This window comes from Lacerta agilis, chromosome 15, assembly GCF_009819535.1.
Source record: "Lacerta agilis isolate rLacAgi1 chromosome 15, rLacAgi1.pri, whole genome shotgun sequence".
Taxonomy (NCBI): Eukaryota; Metazoa; Chordata; class Lepidosauria; order Squamata; family Lacertidae; genus Lacerta; species Lacerta agilis.
In genome coordinates, this window is record NC_046326.1 from 40,880,854 (window position 1) to 40,902,090 (window position 21,237).

The 21,237-nt window shown below is 47.9% G+C and overlaps 1 protein-coding gene across 1 annotated transcript; it reads right to left on the reverse strand.

Moving 5' to 3' along the window:
* Positions 1-1,305: 1,305 nt before the first annotated feature.
* Positions 1,306-20,834, reverse strand: TRPV1 (transient receptor potential cation channel subfamily V member 1). Its single transcript, XM_033172593.1, has 16 exons — positions 20,528-20,834; positions 19,266-19,447; positions 16,672-16,824; positions 16,425-16,565; positions 15,847-16,145; positions 13,159-13,335; positions 11,733-11,897; positions 9,968-10,063; positions 9,157-9,227; positions 8,343-8,508; positions 8,131-8,197; positions 5,596-5,770; positions 3,564-3,696; positions 3,299-3,426; positions 2,076-2,194; positions 1,306-1,634 (listed from the first exon to the last, which is right to left on the reverse strand). Exons 1-16 carry the CDS (start codon positions 20,815-20,817, stop codon positions 1,306-1,308), a joined length of 2,691 nt encoding a protein of 896 aa, XP_033028484.1. The 5' UTR covers positions 20,818-20,834.
* Between the last annotated feature and the right edge of the window lie 403 nt (positions 20,835-21,237).

The window sequence follows — 21,237 nt, forward strand, 5'->3', positions numbered from 1 at the left end:
TGGTTGTATCCAATATTAGACCTGCTCAGAGTTGATCCATTGAAATTAATGGACCTAACTTTGTCACTTAGGTCCAATGTGGCATAAGGGTTAGGGTGTTGGACTAGACCTGGGAGAGCTGGGTTCGAATCCCCACTCAGCCATGAAGCTCCCTGGCTGTGACCTTGGAATCAGTCACCATCTCTTAGCCTAACCTACCTCACAGGGTTGAAATGTATTGAATTGGATTACATCATGGAGGATAAGCTACTGGCCATGGTGGTTATGTGAAACCTCCTTGTTCAGAGGCAGTCTACCCCTGAATATTTGTTGCTGGGGAACAATGTCTGATGCCTTCATGTGCCGCTTGTGGATTGCCCTAGAGGAAGCTGGGTGAGCACTGTAGGAAACAAGAAGTTGGACTAGATGGGCCTTTGGTCTGATCCAGCAGGGCTCTTCTTATGTGGGAAGCACTTAAATATGCAACACCTTCCTCCCCAGCAAAAATTATGCGATTAGACAAGCCTCCATTTTCAGAAGCAGTCTAACCCAAAAAGCCAATGCTCATGGCATGCTTGCTTAACATCTCTCTCTTTCTCTCTCTCTCTCTCTCACACACACACTTTTTGCCACAACATAACAAAGTGTTTTTTTTTGGGGGGGGGGAGATTCTTCCACTGATTCAGCAGCTTCCCAAAATCACAAAACAGGGCTGTAAATGAAACAAACAGAAGTGTACAATTAGAATCGTTTTAAGGGTTTCCCCACTCCCTGCCCTCTGCCCCCACCCAGGATCAAAATAAGTATACATTTTAATGTGCCATTTAAATCCACCTGAACGTAGGGAGCTTAATAGAACTCAAGACGGGAAAAACGAGAAACGGAGATAAACCACAACTGATAGATTCATCCACCTTAACCCAGTATTGCCTACACTGGCTGGCAGCAGCCCTCCAAGGTTCCTTCATTGCAGGGGGTTAGACTAGATGACCCCTTGGGGTATTTCCCAACTCTACAATTCTATGATTCTATGACTCTAGGGTCTCATTCAGAAAAGGGTCCCTGCCAGGGAGGTGGGGAGCAAATCCTCAGTTTCTCCCAGTTTCTCATTTTTAAGTGCATATAGAGAAACCTGGGGAACCGTATTTGGCCTGTGGCTAGAGGTTCCCCATCTCTACCCTAAATATATTAGGAGACTCAGCTTGCAATTTTTTAAAAAAATGTTTAGGGCTATTGTATTCAGCAACCAGCAGCCTGATGTCCCGAAATCAGGCCCCATGGGAGGGCAGGTATTTGGCCCACTGCTTGCCTGCATTCTTCTAACGATTAACAAGGCACACTTTGCCCACATCCAGTCTCCTTGCTACAACACACCCATTTATGGGCTGTCGCTTCTAGAATTAAAAACCTTGCAGAAGATGACGAGAGACCAAAAAAGTGCACAAACTTGGGGAGAGATTTCTTCCTGGGGCCTTGCTCTTCTGAATCCGCGCCGTCTTCCGAAATGGGCTTGAGCGACCCTTCTCGTTTTCCATCTCTCCGGATTGGGACCAAGGTCTTCCAGTTTTTCCCTGAAACTGACACGGGGATTGGCTTTTGTTTCGATTTGACACTTGCACGCCGATTTTCCAGAAACGTGGCTGAGCTCATTGAAGCTGGCAGTGGCATTTAAAAAGAACAACATATGAACAGCACACAGTTTCTCCGGCTCCACCTCTTACCTCCCAGTTTTCCTTGCAGAGATACCTACCTATATATCCTTTCCCCCCTACTCACACTGATAGCCCTTCTCTCCGCTCACCCCCCGCAAGACCAACCATAAAAAGCAGTACGCCTGTTTACTAGTTTCTGCCAGCCATTCCCTTCTCTAGGAAACTCCATTCCATTCTCCCCCCCTCCACCTAGTTTTCTGTCCCTTCCCAAAAACAGCATTCTGTGCACACTGAGCATGCTCAGTCCACACCAGGTAGTTCCTTGGGGTCCCCCCACCACAGAGAACATCAACTGAGTAACACCTGGGCTTCATTCACCCCCCCAAAAATGAACTGTTTGCAAAAGGCTCCCACTGCCCAGTTACAAGGAATATATTTCCTCACCTCTCCCATACTTGAAAGAAAAGCTCAGGTTCCGTTTCAGCTCCTCATTGTATCCACCAGGGTCTTCGTTGATGATGCCCAGATTGGTGTTCCACGTGGACCAGTTCACCTCATCCACCCTGTTCAGGAGAAGCAAGCATGGTCAGGTCTCCCCCTAGCAGAATGTGGGGAGCAGCCCAGCTCCAAGACTGCTACTTCTTTTTTTGACAGAACAGGAGCAATTACATCATCCACCGGGGGAATTGACGGACCACTGATGGCAGTGAGGAATGGGGAGATAATCACGTTTTCAAGCTTCTTTGGGACGGATGAGCATGGCAGAAACCAGGGAATGAGGAAAACTGGATACAGCTTTCCTTTCCTTTGATGGAGTCCCTGCTTCATGCTAGTGGTTCACATGTTTGGCTTTCTAATTAAAGGCTAAATGTTGCATTTCTTTTTTTTACCCTTTTAAATCTTCTTTAATTTCACTTTAAATAAATAAATAAATAATGTTGCATTTCAGTTGGCGGAAGATCTTTCGTTGAAGTGCAAATGTGTTTTACAAGGGCATTTGCTCCCAGGAAACTAGGGTTGGAGTGATGCAGGTCCAGATCAGTTGGGTACTATGTCAGGCAAATGTACTATACGCTTTTTGGCTATCTGTGTGTAAATATACAAATAACACAGCTGCCTGCATTTTTTTTTAATGCTGCTTGGAGATGGGCTGGCAACAGAACCTCCTTGAGGATGTAGCTGTGCAGGAGATGTATCTCAAGGTGAGCTCTTGTACTTCAAAATTTACTGCTACACCGTCACTTCCTGTTACCGTTACCAAACAGATTGCTACAGCCCAGAACAGCCCAATTCAGCTCATTTTATTGGTTTATATAGGGTTTTTATCAGTATCTGTAATATGTGTCTTTTTGATGCAATGGCCTGTAGGCTATGCAAATAAAGTTTGTTGTTGTTGAGGCCAGAACAGTGTCTCAGGCAAGCGGGGCATTCTGGGGAATACAAAAGGGTGACTTCCCAGCTGACCAGAGCTGTGGGGAGGGCTCGCAACTTCCGCACATCCAGTCCCTGAAAAGCTTCAAAAGATCTCACCTGTCCATGGCCACAATTTTGCAGCCTGAGAATGGGGCCGCAGAATTGGCGGGTGGTGGGTGGGATGGTTTGGCTAGGCCTGACAGCCCCTATTTCCTTGTCATCCCAAGGCGTACGGAGAAGGGAACCAGAATTACCTAAAGCACCAACGGTAATCGTTTTTCCCGTCAGGAGTAGTCCCCACCAGAACTTGTTTCCCAGATCGGAAGGAGTTGACAATGCAGTTCCAATAGCTGTTCTCAATGTTCAAGATAGTGATGGCTCTCTGGGTGGAAATACATAGATATATATATCTCGGTAGAGCCTGAGACACTTAATTCCAGAGCCTCCCGACCCTAACCCAGAGCTGGCTGAATTCAAAGACACGCCGAGGCCGAGGCGCTGATCAGAAGCCAGACTCACCTGGAGCTTCCAAATGCTTTTGCTCTCCTGAGAAATCTTGTTGACCGTTTCTCCCATCAGGGCGATGAGCATGTTGAGGAGGAGGATGTACGTGACTATGACGTAAGTCACCAGCAGGATGATGAAGACCGACCTGAAGCGTTGGGAACTAAAGGTAGTGAAACTAACGGCAACATTAGGAAATACAGGTAACTGTGTGAACATGCTGGGCAAACAGGCCCATAAGAGGGAGGGAGGGAGAGGGAGAGAGAGGGGGGGGAGTGGGAGTTCAGAACAGCACATTTTATACTTCTAAATCACAAGAATCTCCTGTAAGTGCATGGTTTGTAATTTGGTTGAACTGATGAAAAGGAATTGATGATGATTTAGGGTGTATACGAAAATAGGAACAGCACTCTTAATTATTATAAATTGTAAGAGTTTCCTATAACTATAACTTCAGTAAAAACAAAATAAAATAAAAAAATTCCTTCCAGTAGCACCTTAGAGACCAACTAAGTTTGTTCTCGGTATCTAAGAAAAAACTTAGTTGGTCTCCAAGGTGCTACTGGAAGGAATTTATTTTATTTTATTTTGTTTTGACTATGGCAGACCAACACGGCTACCTACCTGTAACTATAACTTCAGTAGTTATTCTTTACATTTTGGGACAACTGATGCAAATAAATTGGTTAAATTAATTACTATATTAATTACTATTGCTACTACCACCACTACTTCACCTGCGGGTCCCAGGGCAGCTTACAACAATTTGAAATTCAGTATTAAAAACATTTAAAAATAAATTACAAACACAGGAATAGGTTGGCTCCTGAAACGCATCTCTCAAGTGTCAAAGGCTGGATTTGGGAATTATGCAGCTTAGGGGCTGCCACAGAGAATGCCCCCTCCTGTGCCACCGCCTCCGAACAATCTCTATTGGGAGATTTCCCCCCAGATTATAATGATTTATATTAACTTTTTGTAATTGCACGCATTCTTATTAGAACATAAGAAGAGCCTGCTGGATCAGGCCAGTGGCCTAGCCAGTCCAGCATCTTGTTCTCAGAGTGGCCAGCCAGGTGCCTGTGGGAAACTAGCAGGCAGGATCCGAGCCCTCTCCCCTCCTGTGGTTTCCAGCAACTGGGATTCAGAAGCATTACTGCCTCCAGCTTTGGAGGAAGAGAAGAGCCTTCATGGCTAGTAGCCATCAATAGTCTCTCCTCCATGAATTTGCCTAATCCTCTTTCAAAGCCTGCAAGTTGGTGGGTGTAAGGACATTCAGCGGTTGCTCATGAGAAATCAGCTGAACGCAGAGCTTCTAAAAACTAAGTTCTTTATTGTGCAGATATTTACAGTGGAGCAAAAGTTCAAACGTCCATCTCATCCCTCCGCAGAGTCCGGGAATGAACCCTTCCGATTCTTGGTCCAGCAAAAGAGGCGCGGGATTCTAAACCCCCGCCTCCCCCTTCCACGTCTTTCCTGTCTGCGAATTCGGGGCACGGGAAACTGTCCCTGTTCCCCGCTTCCCCCTTGGTGCTCAGGCTCTGCGATCCCGTCACAGCCCCTGCGCTGACTTCCTGCCTCCAACTCCCCCTCCCCACTGGAGGAATGGTCGCTTCCTCCCGAGGAGGGGGAAGACGAACTGCTGAACAACGGGGGTGGTTCCCTGTACTGCAAACGATCCTGGGATGCTACCGGTCGTGGGGAGGGGGGTTTTCTGACAGTGGGCATCCCTGCTTCTTGCGGGAGGGAGTTCCATAATTTCACTCTGCGCTGTGTGAAAAAGCGCTTCTTTTTATCTCTCCTGAATCTTCCAACATTCAGCTTCACTGGACGCACCTTTTCTCTAAACGAAAAAGTCCCAAACTCTGCAACCTTTTTCTCAAAAGGGGAGTTTGCTCCATCCCCTTGACCATCTCGGTCGAACCTTTTCCATCTCTACAATATCCTGTCTGAGACGAGGCGGCCAGAACTGTTCACATAGGTCTGAAAATGTCAGGAAAAAAATAGTTTACATGCGTTAAAAGAAAAGGAGAGCGGGGAGGCAAACCTGAAGCGGTAACTGTCCGTGAACTCCAAATCTCCCATCCCAATCGTGAACTTGAAAAGTTCTAGGCAGGTGGAGTAGAAGTTGTTGTAGGAGGGGCGGCACTTTGCTTGACAGGAACTGTGAGTTTGGTTCTGTGCCAGCAGCTCATCATCGTCCTCAATGAGAGTCACAACAGCTAGGGAACGAGGAAGAAACCCAATTCGGTTCACATTCCAAGGCAAAAGTACTTAATCCACATTTTGCAAAGCCATTCGCCAGCCGCAACACAGCCGGCCTTCAGAATCGTCCCTTGCAATGCAGCAAAGCATCGTGTCCAAAATCACGCTTACGGGGGGCGGGCATAAAAATACATATATTAGTGAAAAGGAATTAGATTAGGTGGGGTGGGAATTGCTTTGCAAAAAGCCAAAAAGCATAATTAGGCAAAAACTGCATATACGAATTGTGTATTAAGTGTTTTTGTAAATATCTATTTTTACTGATACTTATCCAAAGATATACAAAAATTCGTGCCCAATACAAAATATCTTTTTATAATGCACCAGAATAATATAAACACTTTAAAAGCATAATCTAAACAGGAACAAGAGCAAAAGGGGGGTAGGAAAAGAAAGGAGAGAGAGAGAAAAGGACAGAGGACGAGATGGTTGGACAGTGTTCTAGCATGAGTTTGGCCAAACTGCAGGAGGCAGTGGAGGATAGGGGTGCCTGGCGTGCTCTGGTCCATGGGGTCACAAAGAGTCGGACGCGACTGAACAACTGAACAACAACAATATATTAAAAAGGAGTGTGTATCAGGAAAAATCTGCACTGATTTAAAAATAATAATTGTAAACTGATGGGAAATGTGAAGAAACGACCGCCGGGTGTGGAGCACACTTCCGCCCACAGACAAGCCACAGCTGTCTAAACGGCATGTCCTCTATCTAACCTCTTGCTCTCTCAGTGGTCTGCCATGCCCTGTCTGTGATCTTTGCCTCCTACGCAGAGGCACGGCTCACTTTCCACTTGGTAGGAACATGACGTGGTGGAGCAGGTCTCGCAAATACCAGAGGAAACATATGTGTCAGCTCATGATGTAAAAGTGCTAAAGGTCAGACTGTTCCTAAACGTGTGCGTATTCTTGCTAATAAAAAGAGCCTCTGCCAAGCTAGCAATCAGCTTGCTCATGCACAGCTCACCTGCACCATCAACTCCTAAGCGTGTCCTTCACTTCAGAAGTGAACTGAAGAGTGAGAAGAATGATAAATGGACAAATTTGCCTATATCCAACCACAGTAGTGGTGGCGGCGAGGGAAGACCACTGGTGAGAAAAAAAGAAATATCCAGACCCTGGCACTGAAAACACACACTTGTTGTTGTTGTTCAGTCATGTCCGACTCTTCGTGACCCCATGGACCAGAGCACGCCAGGCACGCCTATCTTTCACTGCCTCCTGCAGTTTGGCCAAACTCATGCTAGTCGCTTCGAGAACACTGTCCAACCATCTCATTCTCTGTCGTCCCCTTCTCCTTGTGCCCTCCATCTTTCCCAAAATCAGGGTCTTTTCCAGGGAGTCTTCTCTTCTCATGAGGTGGCCAAAGTACTGGAGCCTCAGCTTCAGGATCTGTCCTTCCCGTGAGCACTCAGGGCTGATTTCTTTAAGGATGCATAAGTTTGATCTTTTTGCAGTCCATGGGACTCTCAAGAGTCTCCTCCAGCACCATAATTCAAAAGCATCACTTCTTCGGCGATAAGCCTTCTTTATGGTCCAGCTCTCACTTCCGTACATTACTACTGGGAAAACCATAGCTTTAACTATACAGACCTTTGTCGGCAAGGTGATGTCTTTGCTTTTTAAGATGCTGTCTAGGTTTGTCATTGCTTTTCTCCCAAGAAGCAGGCGTGTTCTAATTTCGTGACTGCTGTCACCATCTGCAGTGATCATGGAGCTCATGAAAGTAAAATCTCTCACTGCCTCCATTTCTTCCCCTTCTATTTGCCAGGAGGTGATGGGACCAATGGCCATGATCTTAGGTTTTTTGATGTTGAGCTTCAGACCATATTTTGCGCTCTCCTCTTTCACCCTCATTAAAAGGTTCTTTAATTCTTCCTCACTTTCTGTCATCAAGGTTGTGTCATCAGCATATCTGAGGTTGTTGATATTTCTTCTGGCAATCTAGGACAGTTAAAACTGACCAAGGAAGCCTCCAGGATTTATTAAAAGACACACAGAAACTACTTATTTATTTAATTGGGCATATTTCACTGTTTGGTGCATGGAATGTGGGAGGCTGCTCTCTTTGGGGACATTGGCCATTTCTCCTTGGTGACTGGGATGTTCTGAGAACAGTGAAAATGTCACCTCAGTCTCTGGGGAAAATCAGGAACTGGAAAAGCCTTGCAAATTGTACTGGTAGATCCCAAGCCAGTTTCAATCCCCCACCTGTGAACTAACCCACCCAGCTTTTGCAACACCAGGACACGTCTGTATGTGTTCGCTTTCGTCCTCTCTCCAACCCCACCAAAAAGAATCCAAAGCAGTCGGTCCGTTACCTGTCGAAAAGCCCAAATGGAAAAGGAGGAAGACCACAATGAAACGACACAGGTCTCTCAGCATCATCTGCAAAAAAGAGGTGGAGGGGTGGGTGGGAAGAGAGAACCAGGGTCCATCTGGATGAGGGTGCGCTCAGGTTGGCGAAGCAGTGAACCCTTCGCCCCAAGGGACTAGCCTCTGCTACCCATTGCCCCTTTTATCCCAGACTGACCTTCTCCAGCATGACTGAGTAAATCCCCATCTGCTGGAAGCCGCGGGTGTAATAGAGCAGGTTGGTCCAGCCCAGGGCCAAGGCGAAAACCATGAGGATGACATAGAGTTCTTGCTTGCTGAAGTACAGGACCGCTGAGCCCAGGATCAAGACAGAGTGGATGAAGCTGAGTGGGCAACAGGAGGAGTCAAGCTTCCTGGCTGTGTGGGGGATTTGATCCCTGGTCTTCCTAGTGCAACACTCTAACCACTACACCACACTGCCACTCACTTTGAAACACATAAAAGGGGGGATTTACTGTTGGTTCAAGGAAAAATTGGCATAAAGAAATGGGAACTCCCTGGATGCCAAGTTCCAGGTGATCTTTGGTGAGTGAATCCCAGCAGAGATTTAAAATCCCAAAACATGCAGCAAAGTAAAGTGTGGAAATATAATCTGTTAGACCTTTACAATATGTCGTTGAGAGTTCCAAAACTGCCCCCAGCATAGGAAAAGACCACATACACCAGAAAAGTTGCATAGGCAGATAAAACTTGGCCAAGTGGTGAAAGTTCCCAAATTACTGGTGTGGAAACTCAAGAGAGGCTTGTAAGAGCCATGTGGTCTGAGCTGCAGCAACCACCTCAAAACCTCTTCACATGCGAAGCTTCTCAGGTAGATTGGGAGGAGAAGAAAGGCTTGATTACCTCCTTACTCCCGAGGTGAAGGGCAATGCTAAACCTGACAGGACAGCTTACTCTATGGAATTAACCCCTTCATGTGTTAATTAGACTTAAGCATGTTGGTTATATCAGGCTGGTTATACCACACTTACAAGAGAAGTTCACTGTAGCTGTTAGTAAAGATTGCTTTCAGGGATGGCTGTCTCTGCTTAAAATACTTGATCTGAAAAAAGGCAGGAGAATAAATAGAGATTGGTGTGAAAAGGGCTTCAGTCCAACAAAAACCCGTAAAGCCTTTGACCACCACCGCCCCTCACGCAGATCCACAATAAAATGACCTACTCTAACCCAGACAGCATGCAAAGGGTGTGCACTACCAGTGAGCCACACTCCCTTCCTAATGTATTGTCAAATGATAAAGGACAAGAAATTCATCCAGAGAGATGATACACTGTCTTCCCAGTAGACTGGGATTGGAGCCTTAGCCATGAAACTCAATGGCCTTAGACTAACACGAGAACGGGGCCTTCTCTGCAGTGGCTCCCTGTCTGTGGAATGCTCTCCCATGGCTGAATATAGAACGACAAGCCACAGATATCGTTTGTGTAAAATATGGACAAATAGCAGTGCTACCCCCTAGGCTCAGCTCCCAGGGAGGAAGTTGGAAGAGTACCGCTCTTTCCCACTTCCTTTTCCAGTTCTATGGGATTCCCAAGGCTCAGATTAATCAGGATCTGACTTTTACACAGATTCCTTGAGAAAGTGAAGCGTTTGTGGATGTGTGTGCGCGAGCACTTTCTCTATTTCTGTCTCTCAGTGCATGGCGGCAGATCTGGGGGAGGGGAGAGAGCAGTGACCAGAAGGGGGTGGCCCCACGGCACACACTAAAAAAAAAAATGCACATGTTCCCCCCGGGACCTAAGCCCTATGCCCACCCATAAGAGACTCCGGTGAAGTTCTTACCCCTCTGAAGAAGAAATAGGCACCACCCAACACACTCAGGATCTCCCCGGTGACTCGGAAATACTCATTGGTCGTGTGATTAAAGGCGAACGGGGGCTGTGGGCAAGAAGGGCACAACTTTAGAGAGTCAAAATCTGGAGCCTGGCTGTGAACTAGGAATGAGTGTGTTGTAACAGGAGTGGCTAATTTTTTTGGGGGGGGGGCAAGTAGGCACATTTGTCGTTGGCCAGCCCTCTAAAGGTGAAACGCCAGCAGTGACTGGTCACCCCCACATTCTCCCACGCTCACTGGACATACTGGACTCACAAATGACACAACCATCCCACCTTCCTTGGCTGATCTGTGCATATCAGCTCAGGAGAGCTGCTCTCTCCTTGCTAATAAAATAAGTGATCTGATGAGTGCGTGTGAGTGATTTGCAACCCCAACAGAGCCCAAGGCAGAGCAGAGAAGTTTAACCGCTTCTCTGCCCACCCAATTTTTATTTTTATTTAAATGCAAAAATGGGGGAGTTCTTTGGAGAGGGGGAGAAATTTTTCCCCATCCCCATCCTGTGTTATAATAACTGTAGGCTGTAATAAGGAGCACTAAGCCAGGTGTATGTCCCACTGAACATATTCGTTCCCAAGATAACTTGCATAGGATCACGCTACTGAATTACTGCATTGTTTTAAAGGTAAAGGGACGCCTGACCATTAGGTCCAGTCACGGACGACTCTGGGGTTGCGGCGCTCATCTCGCTTTACTGGCCAAGGGAGCCGGAATACAGCTTCCGTGTCATGTGGACAGCATGACTAAGCCACTTCTGGCGAACTAGAGCAGCGCACGGAAACGCAGTTTACCTTCCCACCTGAGTGGTACCTATTTATCTACTTGCACTCTGACGTGCTTTCAAACTGCTAGGTTGGCAGGAGCAGGGACCAAGCAATGGGAGCTCACCCCGTCACGGGGATTCGAACCTCCAACCTTCTGATCGGCAAGCCCCAGGCCCTGTGGTTTAACCCACAGCGCCACCCGCATCCCTTTGCATTGTTTTAGGAGATGTTAAATATGCATAGTGCTCCAACTAGACTTCCCCAACCCTGGAGGTTGGTGAGGGTCTTATCTGGAGGGCACCAAGTCTGGCCTTAAGGAGCAATGCCAAAGTAAGATAGCTCACCCCTGCCTGCACCACAAGACTAGCAACCTGGCACAAGACTTGTAACTTGCATCAGGAGGCTTGAGGGAACTCATGCAAGGTTTCAGAAGGATGTAAGGTCTTGAGGGAAAATCCTTAAAAGGGAAGAGTGCCCCCCACCTGAAAAATAGCCCAATGATTACTGTTACAGGTAGGTAGCCGTGTTGGTCTGCCATAGTCAAAACAAAAGAAAATAAAAAATTCATTTCAGTAGCACCTTAGAGACCAACTAAGTTAGTTCTTGGTATGAGCTTTCGTGTGCATGCACACTTCTTCAGATACCAAAAGAACTAACTTAGTTGTTCTCTAAGGTGCTACTGAAACCAATGATTACTGTGCAGTGCTGACTGATTCGGTGGAGGGGGGGGGGAGCTGAGAGTCAGAATGGAATGGAGTACCTGGGGAAGGGTGGGGCAGGCAGGCAGGCAGCTTGGCCAAGAGCACCCTGTTGGACCATTTCCCTGCAGGTCCCACAGCAGGTGAAGTGAACTCCAGGAGCCACAGGTATAGAAACCCCTTCCATAAGGGTTGGAATGAAAAAAAGAGAGAGAGAGAGCTAGAAACCCGAGAATCTCGAAGCTAAACCACCTTCCCGTGCTTTTTCGTTGGCCTGTAATAGGCGGCGACGGTGAGGATGACGATGTGGGCAGCGTAAATGAAGAAGTTGAAGTAGAAGAGGTGCTTGACGAATCGGTCCCACTTGTCCTGCAGGAGCTGGTTGAGAGGTTCCACCAGCAGCATCTCGTGACGGTTCTGGAAGGGGGGAAGGAAATCAGACCAGTAGGGTGGGAGGCAGGGAGGCCGGCAGCAGGTGGCACCAGAGCCAATGAAAGGGAGTGCCCAGCGCTAGGCTGGTTGTAAGTCAGATGATTGGGCAGGTGGGGGCTAGGTGCCCCTGTTGCGCGTTAATGGACCATTCTCCCCACTGGAAGAAAACCAAGGGCAGAGCGACGGCGATGGATAATAAAATTAAGGAAGAAAAATGGCTGACCTATCAAGATCTGTTAGTGAAAGAAAATGATCAATGGGTTTTGAAACCGTATCAACAAATTAAACATCAATGTGCAAGCTGGTTACAGTACTATCAGATACAGAATATTTTTAAAAAACACAAGGAAATAGGATTTGTAGAAAAAAAATCAAAATTACAAGAATTTCTATTAGAAAATTTGAATAAACCATTATCAAAAATATATAAATTTTTACTTGAATGGGAATTAAAGGACGAAGAAGTAAAAGGTGTAATGACGAAATGGGCACAAGATCTAGGGAGACCCATATATAGGGATCAATGGGATAAATTATGGAAAAATAATATGAAATTTACAGCATGTTCTGGAATTAAAGAGAACATGATGAAACTGGTATATAGATGGCACTTTACCCCAGAGAAGTTGGCAAAAATATATAGAACAAACTCAGATAAGTGCTGGAAATGTCAAAGTGAAATAGGTACGTATTTCCACTGTTGGTGGAAATGTCCAAAGATTTATGAATTTTGGAATATTATATATGAAAATCTGAAAAAAATGTTGAAAATTACATTTGGGAAAAAACCTGAAATATTTCTATTAAGTATGACCCCTGAGAATATTCCTGAAGACAGAAAAAACATCCTTTTGTACGCATGTGCTGCAGCTAGGATACTTATAGCTAAAACTTGGAAAGGAGAAAAAATACCAACAGTCCAAGAATGGCAAATTAAGCTAATAGAATATATGAATTTAGCAAGGATGACAGCAGCAATAAGAGATATACAAAAACAGAAAACAAAAGCAGAATGGAAATATGTGGAAGAATATTTTGAAAAAGAAGGTTTGCAAATGGAACTAATGATTTGCTTAGATGATGACAAATTTTCATTTGGGTATTTTATATATTGCAAACTAATGCAGACATGTGGAAACGGACTGTGGCAGATTGGCCCATCCCTAAACCTGACCTCACTGCGAGCCATCAAAGGAGCCTCTAAGCTGTGACACTGGAGGGCCAGGGAATCAGGCCTCGGACATACCGGCGTCTCGCTGCTGTAAGCGATGATCTCCAGGACTGAGTTCCTCTCGCAGGTGTCAATGCTGGACAGGTCGTAGAGCGACGAGTGAACGGGCCCATAAGCCCATTCTGTGAACTTCCGGGACAGGTGGCGACACTCCGGCTCCTTGATCTCCCGTCTGAGGATGTACGCAAAGACCTAGCCATGAGAACACAAGGAAAAGACCCACAGGGTCAGGCCCATCTAACCCGGCATCCTGTTCTCACCGTGGTCGTTATGGGATGCCCGCAAGCAGGACCTGGTGCAGCAGCAACTCTTCTTCCCACTTGTGATTCTCAGGAATAGAAATTCTGAGGCAGACTGCAGAGGGAGAACGTGGCTGTTGTGACCAGTAGCCTCCAGCACCCTTGTCCTCCATGTCTCGTCCTCTTTTAAAGCCATAGTTTAGCTATGCTCCGGGTGAAGAAGGGCTTTCTTTTCTCTGTCCTGTATATTTCAACACTCAGTTTCATGGGATGGCCCTGCTAAGTCCCACTATTGCGAGAGAGGGAGAAGAACTTTTCTCTATCTGCTTTCTCCACTCTGCAGATAATTTTATACACCTCCATCTTATCTCCTCCTGCTTGCCTTTTCTCTAAACTAAAGTGGCCCAGATGTGGTAAGCTTTCCTTTCCTTTCCTTTTTTCTTTTTTAAAGCTTTGCAAGAGAAGCTTGATTTGGTCTGCCAAGGTTTGAGAGATAACAAATGCAAGCTGAATTCGGAACACAAACCTCCCCAAATGGTAAGTCCTACACATAAAGTCTTTCCCTGGCTCCTTTCTTATAGGGATTTTTTCCCCCTTAGGATTTTTAAATCATAGAATTTTGAAGTTGGAAGGGAGCCCATGAATCATGTAGTCCAACTCCTTGCAGTGCAGGAATCACAGCTCACCTGTTTGTGAGTGTTTCTGCTGGAATTGTCCTGGGTTTGAGTCCCAGGAATTAAAAACTACAGAATTGAAGACTTCCTGTGAATCCCAAGTGCTGGTTGGGACAGGAGACTTCCTGTTGCCTCTCTGTATGATTTACTGTTTCCCCCTGGAACCAGATCATTCAGTCACTCTTGACTCAGAGGTGCCGCAGTCTCAGGCGACGGCTGCATCCCTTCGTGAGTTACAGTTCCTCATATGCCTCCTTCGAAACCAAACAGTGACCTCACTTAGGGCTGAGTACTACCGGGGCTGTTGTTTTTTTATATAGGCTTAAAAAAAACCTATTCTTGAGAACTAGAATGGAATGTTTTTAGTCAGAAAATGTATGCCAACGGAAGCTTGGGCGTCTCTGCCTTGCGACAACAAACAAGGCGGGGAGGGTACTGTTAGCACCATTCTGCAGATGCAGGAGCCCAGACTGAAAGAACAGTGGCTGGCTTAAGACCTCCAAGTGAGTGCAGGGTGAGTTTTGAGCCACCTGGGCACAAAATCAGTGGCATAGCATGAGTTGCCAGCGGCCAGGGCAAGATCAGTATTTTTACTCCCCAAGACAAATATTACGCCCCCTAACTGACACCTCCATGCAGCGCTGCTACTGCTGGACAGAGCTGCAGAGCAGCAGGGGGACGTGTGTATATGCCTCTTGGGGCTGCGGCATTGCCGTCACCATGAGTCTCACCGCCCCCTGCCTCCCCTGTTGGGTGGGGGATGCCACGTGGCTGAGAGATGCAAGGGCCCACCCTCTTCCAGCTCCTGCTTGGGGTGCTGCCCGGGTGAGGTGGGCGGGACAGAGAGCGCACGGCCCTCAACATTTTTGTTGCCCAGGGCAATTGCCCCGGTAGCCCCCCTCCCATGCTGTGCAACTGACAAAAGCAATCTAGCTCTGATCTCCAGATGGAATGCTGGTTGGTGTTGCCGAATAATAATAATAATAATAATAATAATAATAATAATAATAATAATAATAATAATAATAATAATAATAATTCATTATTTATAGCCCGCCCATCTGGCTGGGTTTCAACCCAGCCACTCTGGGTGGCTCCCGGTAGAATATTAAAAGCACAATAAAACATCAAACCTTAAAAACTTCCCTAAACAGGGCTGCCTTCAGATGTCAGATAGTCGTTTATTTCCTTGACATCTAATAGGAGGGCGTTTCACAGGGTGGGCGCCACTACCAAGAAGGCCCTCTGCCCACTTCCCTGTAGCTTCGCTTCTCACAGTGAGGGAACTGGCAGAAGGCTCTCGGAGCTGGACCTCAGTGTCCGGGCTGAACGATGGGGGTGGAGACGCTCCTTCAGGCCATTTAGGGCTTTAAAGGTCAGCACCAACACTTTGAATTGTGCTTGGAAACATACTGGGAGCCAATGTAGGTCTTTCAGAACCGGTGTTATATGGTCTCGGCGGCTGCTCGCAGTCACTAGTCTAGCTGCCGCATTCTGGATTAGTTGTCGTTTCCAGGTCACCTTCAAAGCTAGTCCCATGTGCCCTGCTGCATTGCAGTAGTCCAAGCGGGAGATAACCAGAGCATGCACCACTCTGGCGAGACAATCTGCGGGCAGGGAGGGTCTCAGCCTACATACCAGGTGGAGCTGGTAGACAGCTGCCCTGGACACAGAATTGACCTGTGCCTCCATGGACAGCTGTGAGTCCAAAATGACATCCAGGCTGCACACTGGGAATGAGTGTGCCTGTTCATTCCAACCTCTCTCACAAAGCAGCACACCCAACCTACCTGTATCTTCCCAGTCTTGGCTGCCAGGGTCAGCGGTGTCAGCCCCCTTCGGTTGGCGATATCTTCCAGCTTGAGGGTGGGGTTGAGCCTGGCTCCCAGGATGAGGATGTCGTTGTACATCTTGGTGACAAACTTGGTGTTGTCCTCCGTGTTGTCGGCGATCTCCACCAAAGCATGGAGGACGGTGTTGCCCATGGAATCCTGGGCGGCAATGTTGGCCGGGAGATAGGGGTTATCGAGAAGGTACTTCACGATGTTGAGCTGGTTTGTGCAGGCAGCCAAAGAGAGGGGCAGCTCACCTGGTGGGAACATCGATGGGCCATCAGAGTCACAAGAGGCGGGGGAGCAACCTATCCTGCCCTGGCTCCTGCCAGGTGGAGAACTCGAGCTCAGGTTGTGGTTTCTACCCAAAGCTTTAATGTTTGGATCCTCTTCCTCAGGCTCTCCTGACCCGGCTAGAAACCTTCCCAGCCCACGGGGTCCCTCCACGGGGGTCTTCTGTCAGCCTCTCCTCCTGGCTCGGCCAGCCCCCATCCAACTCAAGACCTACCTAGGACCCTTCCAAAGACAGCGCCTACCAAAATAAAACCCGGGCCTGCCGCTGATTTTCTGGAAGAACTCCCCGTGGGCTTTCGCGTGGACGTCGGCGCCGTTCCTGACCAGGAGGTCCACAAGGTACATGTTTCGTCTCTCGATGGCGATGTGCAGTGCGGTTTGGCCTGAAGAGGAGTCAGAACCATGAGCTGGAAGGTCTGCCTCCACCCTCTGCCCCCGTTGATAGCGCCATACACGTCTCACCACCCACGGCAATCGCACCCTCCTTACCCTTGTAGTAGCTGTCTGTGTACTCAGCATTCACAAACTCCTTCAGGTTGTCCGTCTTCTCCGCAATCTCCAGCAGGAGAGGGATGGTGTCGTTCCGGCCGTTGTGGAGGTTCAGCATGGCTTTCAACAAGCATGTCTTCCCAGTATCTGGTTCTGGGGGAGGAAACACACAAAATTCATGCATTTATACATACATTTATTGTGTGTATATTCCACCTTTCCTCCAAGGAGCGACAAAGAGGCATCCACAGCTCTCCTCCCATTTTTATCCTCACCACTAACCCTGCGAGGTAGGTAAGGCTGGGAGAGTGTGACTGGCCTATGATCACCCAGCAAGCTTCATGGCCAAGTGGGGATTTGAACTCTGGTTTCCCAGGTCCTAGTCCAGCACTCCATCGCTGCACCACCTTGGCAAGAACGGTGCAAAGGCACCCTTTAACTCTGGCATTTTGAGAAACGTTGGGGAAGATGTTAATTTAATGGGCTTTACCAATGGATCCTCTGACCTTACTGCTTAGAGGGGTATATGTGTGTGTGTGTGTGTGTGTGTGTGTGTAAGAAGAGAATGCCATCTGTGAGGCAATGGATAACTAAATGCTAGGATGTAGTATGCAAAACTAAGTTCACACACATGGTTACAACCAGAGCAGGTGGATAGCAAGGTGATGCCTTTATGGAGAAATGAAGTCTCTTTATAACATACTGGAGCAATAAAGAACAGAGATGTCCAACCAGTTGACCACGATTGACAGGTAGATCCCCCATGAGTTTGCGGTCGATTGCGGGACCATTATCGATCACTGGGTGAAAAAAGCTGTTGAATGAATCTCTCCGCCCCCCCTCTCTCTGTCCGTCTGTCGCGTCAAGTGTTCAGTTGTTTGGCGTCTGCTGCTGGCGTTTATAAGTGCGTATTTTTATCTTAGCTTTTTGGGGCATTTCCCCTTTTAAAAAGCTCAACAACTCTGGTCATTCCCCCCCTTAAAAAAGCTCAACAACTCTGGTGAATCCTCCCCTTCCACCCCCACCCCCACCCCGTACGCTCCTCCTCCCTCCAATGACAATGGGTAGGTCACTGCCCCTTTTTAATACTGAGAGTAGATCGCAGACTCTTGGGAGCTGGACGTGCCTGATTGTAAACCAATTTGCGTTACTAGGAACATTTTAACGTCGATCTGTTGTACTTGATTTTGCTATGGAAATTTGCCCTGATGTGTTGCGTCCTCGATATCCCTTTTGCTATTATTTTTGGCCTTCGTTATTGCATTTTGTTATGCTCCGTTTAAAAAAGGTAAATTAAAACCTGAAAATTGAAGGAGGTTGGACTAAGATGACCCTTTTGAGTCCTCTCCAACTCTTTCGATTCTATGATTCAGCCGGTGACCGAGGCAAAAGCAACCCCCAAGATAGCCCCATTCATTCCCCCCCTGTCCCGTTCCTCATTAAACCCCTCAGCCCAGCCAGGACGCAGGTGACGGACGGGCTGCTTATCTTTTTCCTCCCTGCAGTGACGGAGACCCTTTACACCCAGTAGCTGATCACTCCAACGCAGGAGCCAAGATCCAGGCAAAATGGGAGCAAGCAGTGGAGCTGCATAATGAGGGTACTTGTCTCCAGGTCTGGTGCCAGAAGATGGCCAGCTGGGGCTAGATGTGCCAAGACTCCCAAAACCAGCAGAGGGCGCCCTTGCCCTAACGTTTCCGCTCTGCAAAATGCACCCAAGGGGATCAGATGCAGCCTAAGAGAATCTTAGCTTGCATGTCCTTCCCGGTTCAAGGTTCAGAGCAAGGAGTCACAGAGGATGCCAGGCCCAAGATTTCCCGTGTGTGTGTGTAAATCCTGGAATCCGCACTGGACAGCAGAGGCCCAGTCAAAAAAAAATAGAGATTAGTTGTGAACTAGGCCTGTAAATACGGAGCTGGGAACCTCAGGCCTGAGTCCCAAATGCGGCCCTCCATACCTCTCTACCTGGCCCTCAGTGTTAAGTAGTGGGTGGACATAGCAGACGACACAGTGCTTTTCAAGCAGCTCTTGTTTATTCTCAGGCTGGAACAGAACTGAGCTGAAGGGCTCAGCAGCCAGCTTATATAGAACTCAGCTACAAAGCAACAGTAACAACTTTCTGTAGTTACCCAATCCCTGAACGTCACTTTTCAATCCCTCATTTGCATGTGCGGACCTGCCTGAGTGAAAACTGCAGCAGAATGAACTATACACACACACACACCCCTAGTGGCCCAGGGTGAGAACTTCAACACATAACACTCAGTCTCTGCTCAGGCCACACCCTTCATTGACTTTGCTCCAGCCCTTCCTTGAGTGTCTTTACTTAGCTGGAAATTTGTCCTGTGACAATCCCTCTTGCTTGGCTAGATGGATGATGGTGGTAGTGGTGTGTGTGTGTGTGTGTGGTCTGTGGCCCCTGGAAGGTTGCTTGGGAGGAAAAGTGGCCCTCAGGCCAGAAAAGCTTTTCCCCACTCACCCACTCATTGCTCCAAGTCTTACCCAGTGCCTTCCAAGGAAATATCCTCCACGCTCTAGAAATGGCTTTCGCGTCCCAAATCCCGGAAGGGAACAGCAGCACGATCCCCACTTACCTTTGAACTCCTCATCCGTCAGGTTTTTCAGAGTGTCCAGGAGGTAGGTGAGCAGGTCGTCCAGCTCGGTCGGATCCCCCTGGGCCACCGCGTCAAAGAGCCTCCTTCGGTCGTAGATCCTGAATGCTTTCTCGGGGCGCCCGCCCATGGGGGCTTCTCGGCGAGCCCCGCGATGGAGAAGTCTGCCACGAGGAAGGAGGGCTGTGGGTTACTGGCTCCTCCTGGAGAGCAATGGCTCAGCCCTCAAATATATCACTCTCCCCCCTTACACATGTACCACCATGGCAGCCTGAGGGCCACATTCACTTCTGGGTAACCTCCCAGGGGCCACATGCCTTTGCTGGGCAGAGCAACACATGATGCCAATTTTACCTTTGTCCGGTGGGCTGGTTTCTAGACACACACTCACACCTCCCTATGTGTGTGTGTGTGTGTGGGGGAGCTCAACAACTTTTGCATCCAGATTTTCACTTTTTGAAATATGGCAACCCTACCAGGGCCAGTTAAAGAGGCATTGAGGGCCTGAAGGTCTACAGGCTGACAGGCATAGTTAAGAGGCCTTAGTTTATTTTTTTGGCTGCTATTTTGTTCATGTTGGCAATGTTGCTTTATAAATCATATAGTTTTTTGTTTTGCTAACATCGTTTTGTGTCATACCCGATTCACAGGTGATTTGTTAATCGTTTGATATGATTTATGCTGTGTTCTATTCTGTTCTGTCAGTCAAACCTCGGCTCTCAAACGGCTACGTTTTTGAACGTTTCGGTCCCTGAACCCTGAAAACCCGGAAGTAAATGCTCCATTTTTCTAACGTTCCTCAGAACTCGAACGTCCGACGCGGCTTCTGCTCAAGTGCAAGAAGCTCGTGCAGCCGATCGGAAGCCGCGCCTCGGTTGTCAAACATTTCGGAAGCCGAGCAGTCTTCCGGAACGGATTACGTTTGACAACTGAGGTTTGACTGTAGTTTATGGTTTTGCAAGCTGCTTTGGGACTCCTTCAAATGAAAAGCAGCATAGAGCTATAATAAAACAGATCAGATAGAATCCTGAAAAGCCAGGAACAGACACCACCTTCGTGGTCTTTCTTCCTGCAACACCAAGTCACATGTTATTTTGGAAAGTGCGAATGACGTAACTTCATTTTGAAATCTGAACCGAATTGGAGTTCTTCTCCCTCCCTAGTTTTGCTGCAGAGGGGGGTTAAGGACAGGGCATCTTAGATCCCCAAGCGTAACTCAAAAGGCCCCCAGGGGACCCACTCACTTTGGAGAGTAGTTGCCACACCTCCCTCGCTCCAAGCTGAGGCTGAACTTCAGGATGGGGCTGGACACCATGTGGTCCATCTGGTAGAAGGAATCCATGGGAGCCGTGTCCTTGTCTCCATCCCCAAGCCCGAACCGCGCCCGCCTGGCGAAGATGCTGTGCTTGTTCGACCTGTTGCTGCCGGGCGTGCCTGAGCCGGACTCCTCGTTTTCCAAGTGGTCGTCCATCGATTCCGAATCCTCCTGGTCGGAGCTCCCCAGCTTCCGCATCTTCCCCAGGATTCCAGACATGTTCCGGAGAACGAGGGTGGGGGAAGGGGTTCCGAATCTCCCTGAAAGCTAAGGAAAACAAACAAACAAACAAACAGGAAACTAGGAAGAGCCTGCTGGATCAGGCCCGCATCAGCCATCTAAGCTGCAAGCAGGATCTGAGCACAAGAGCTCTTTCCCCGCTTCCTGCAGTTTCAAGCAACTGGCATTTAGAAGCCCCACTGCTTCCGACTGCAGAGGCAGAACAACAGCCGTCATGACTTAGCAGCCACTGACAGCCTTCTCTTCCTTGAATTTTTCTGTTCTTCTTTTAAAGACATCCAGGTTAGTGGCCATCACTGTCTCCTGCAGAAGAGAGTTCCGTAGTTCATACGCTGCGTGAAGAAGGGCTTTCTTTTATCACGAGTTCTAGCATTAGGGGAGAGGGAGAATTATTTTCTC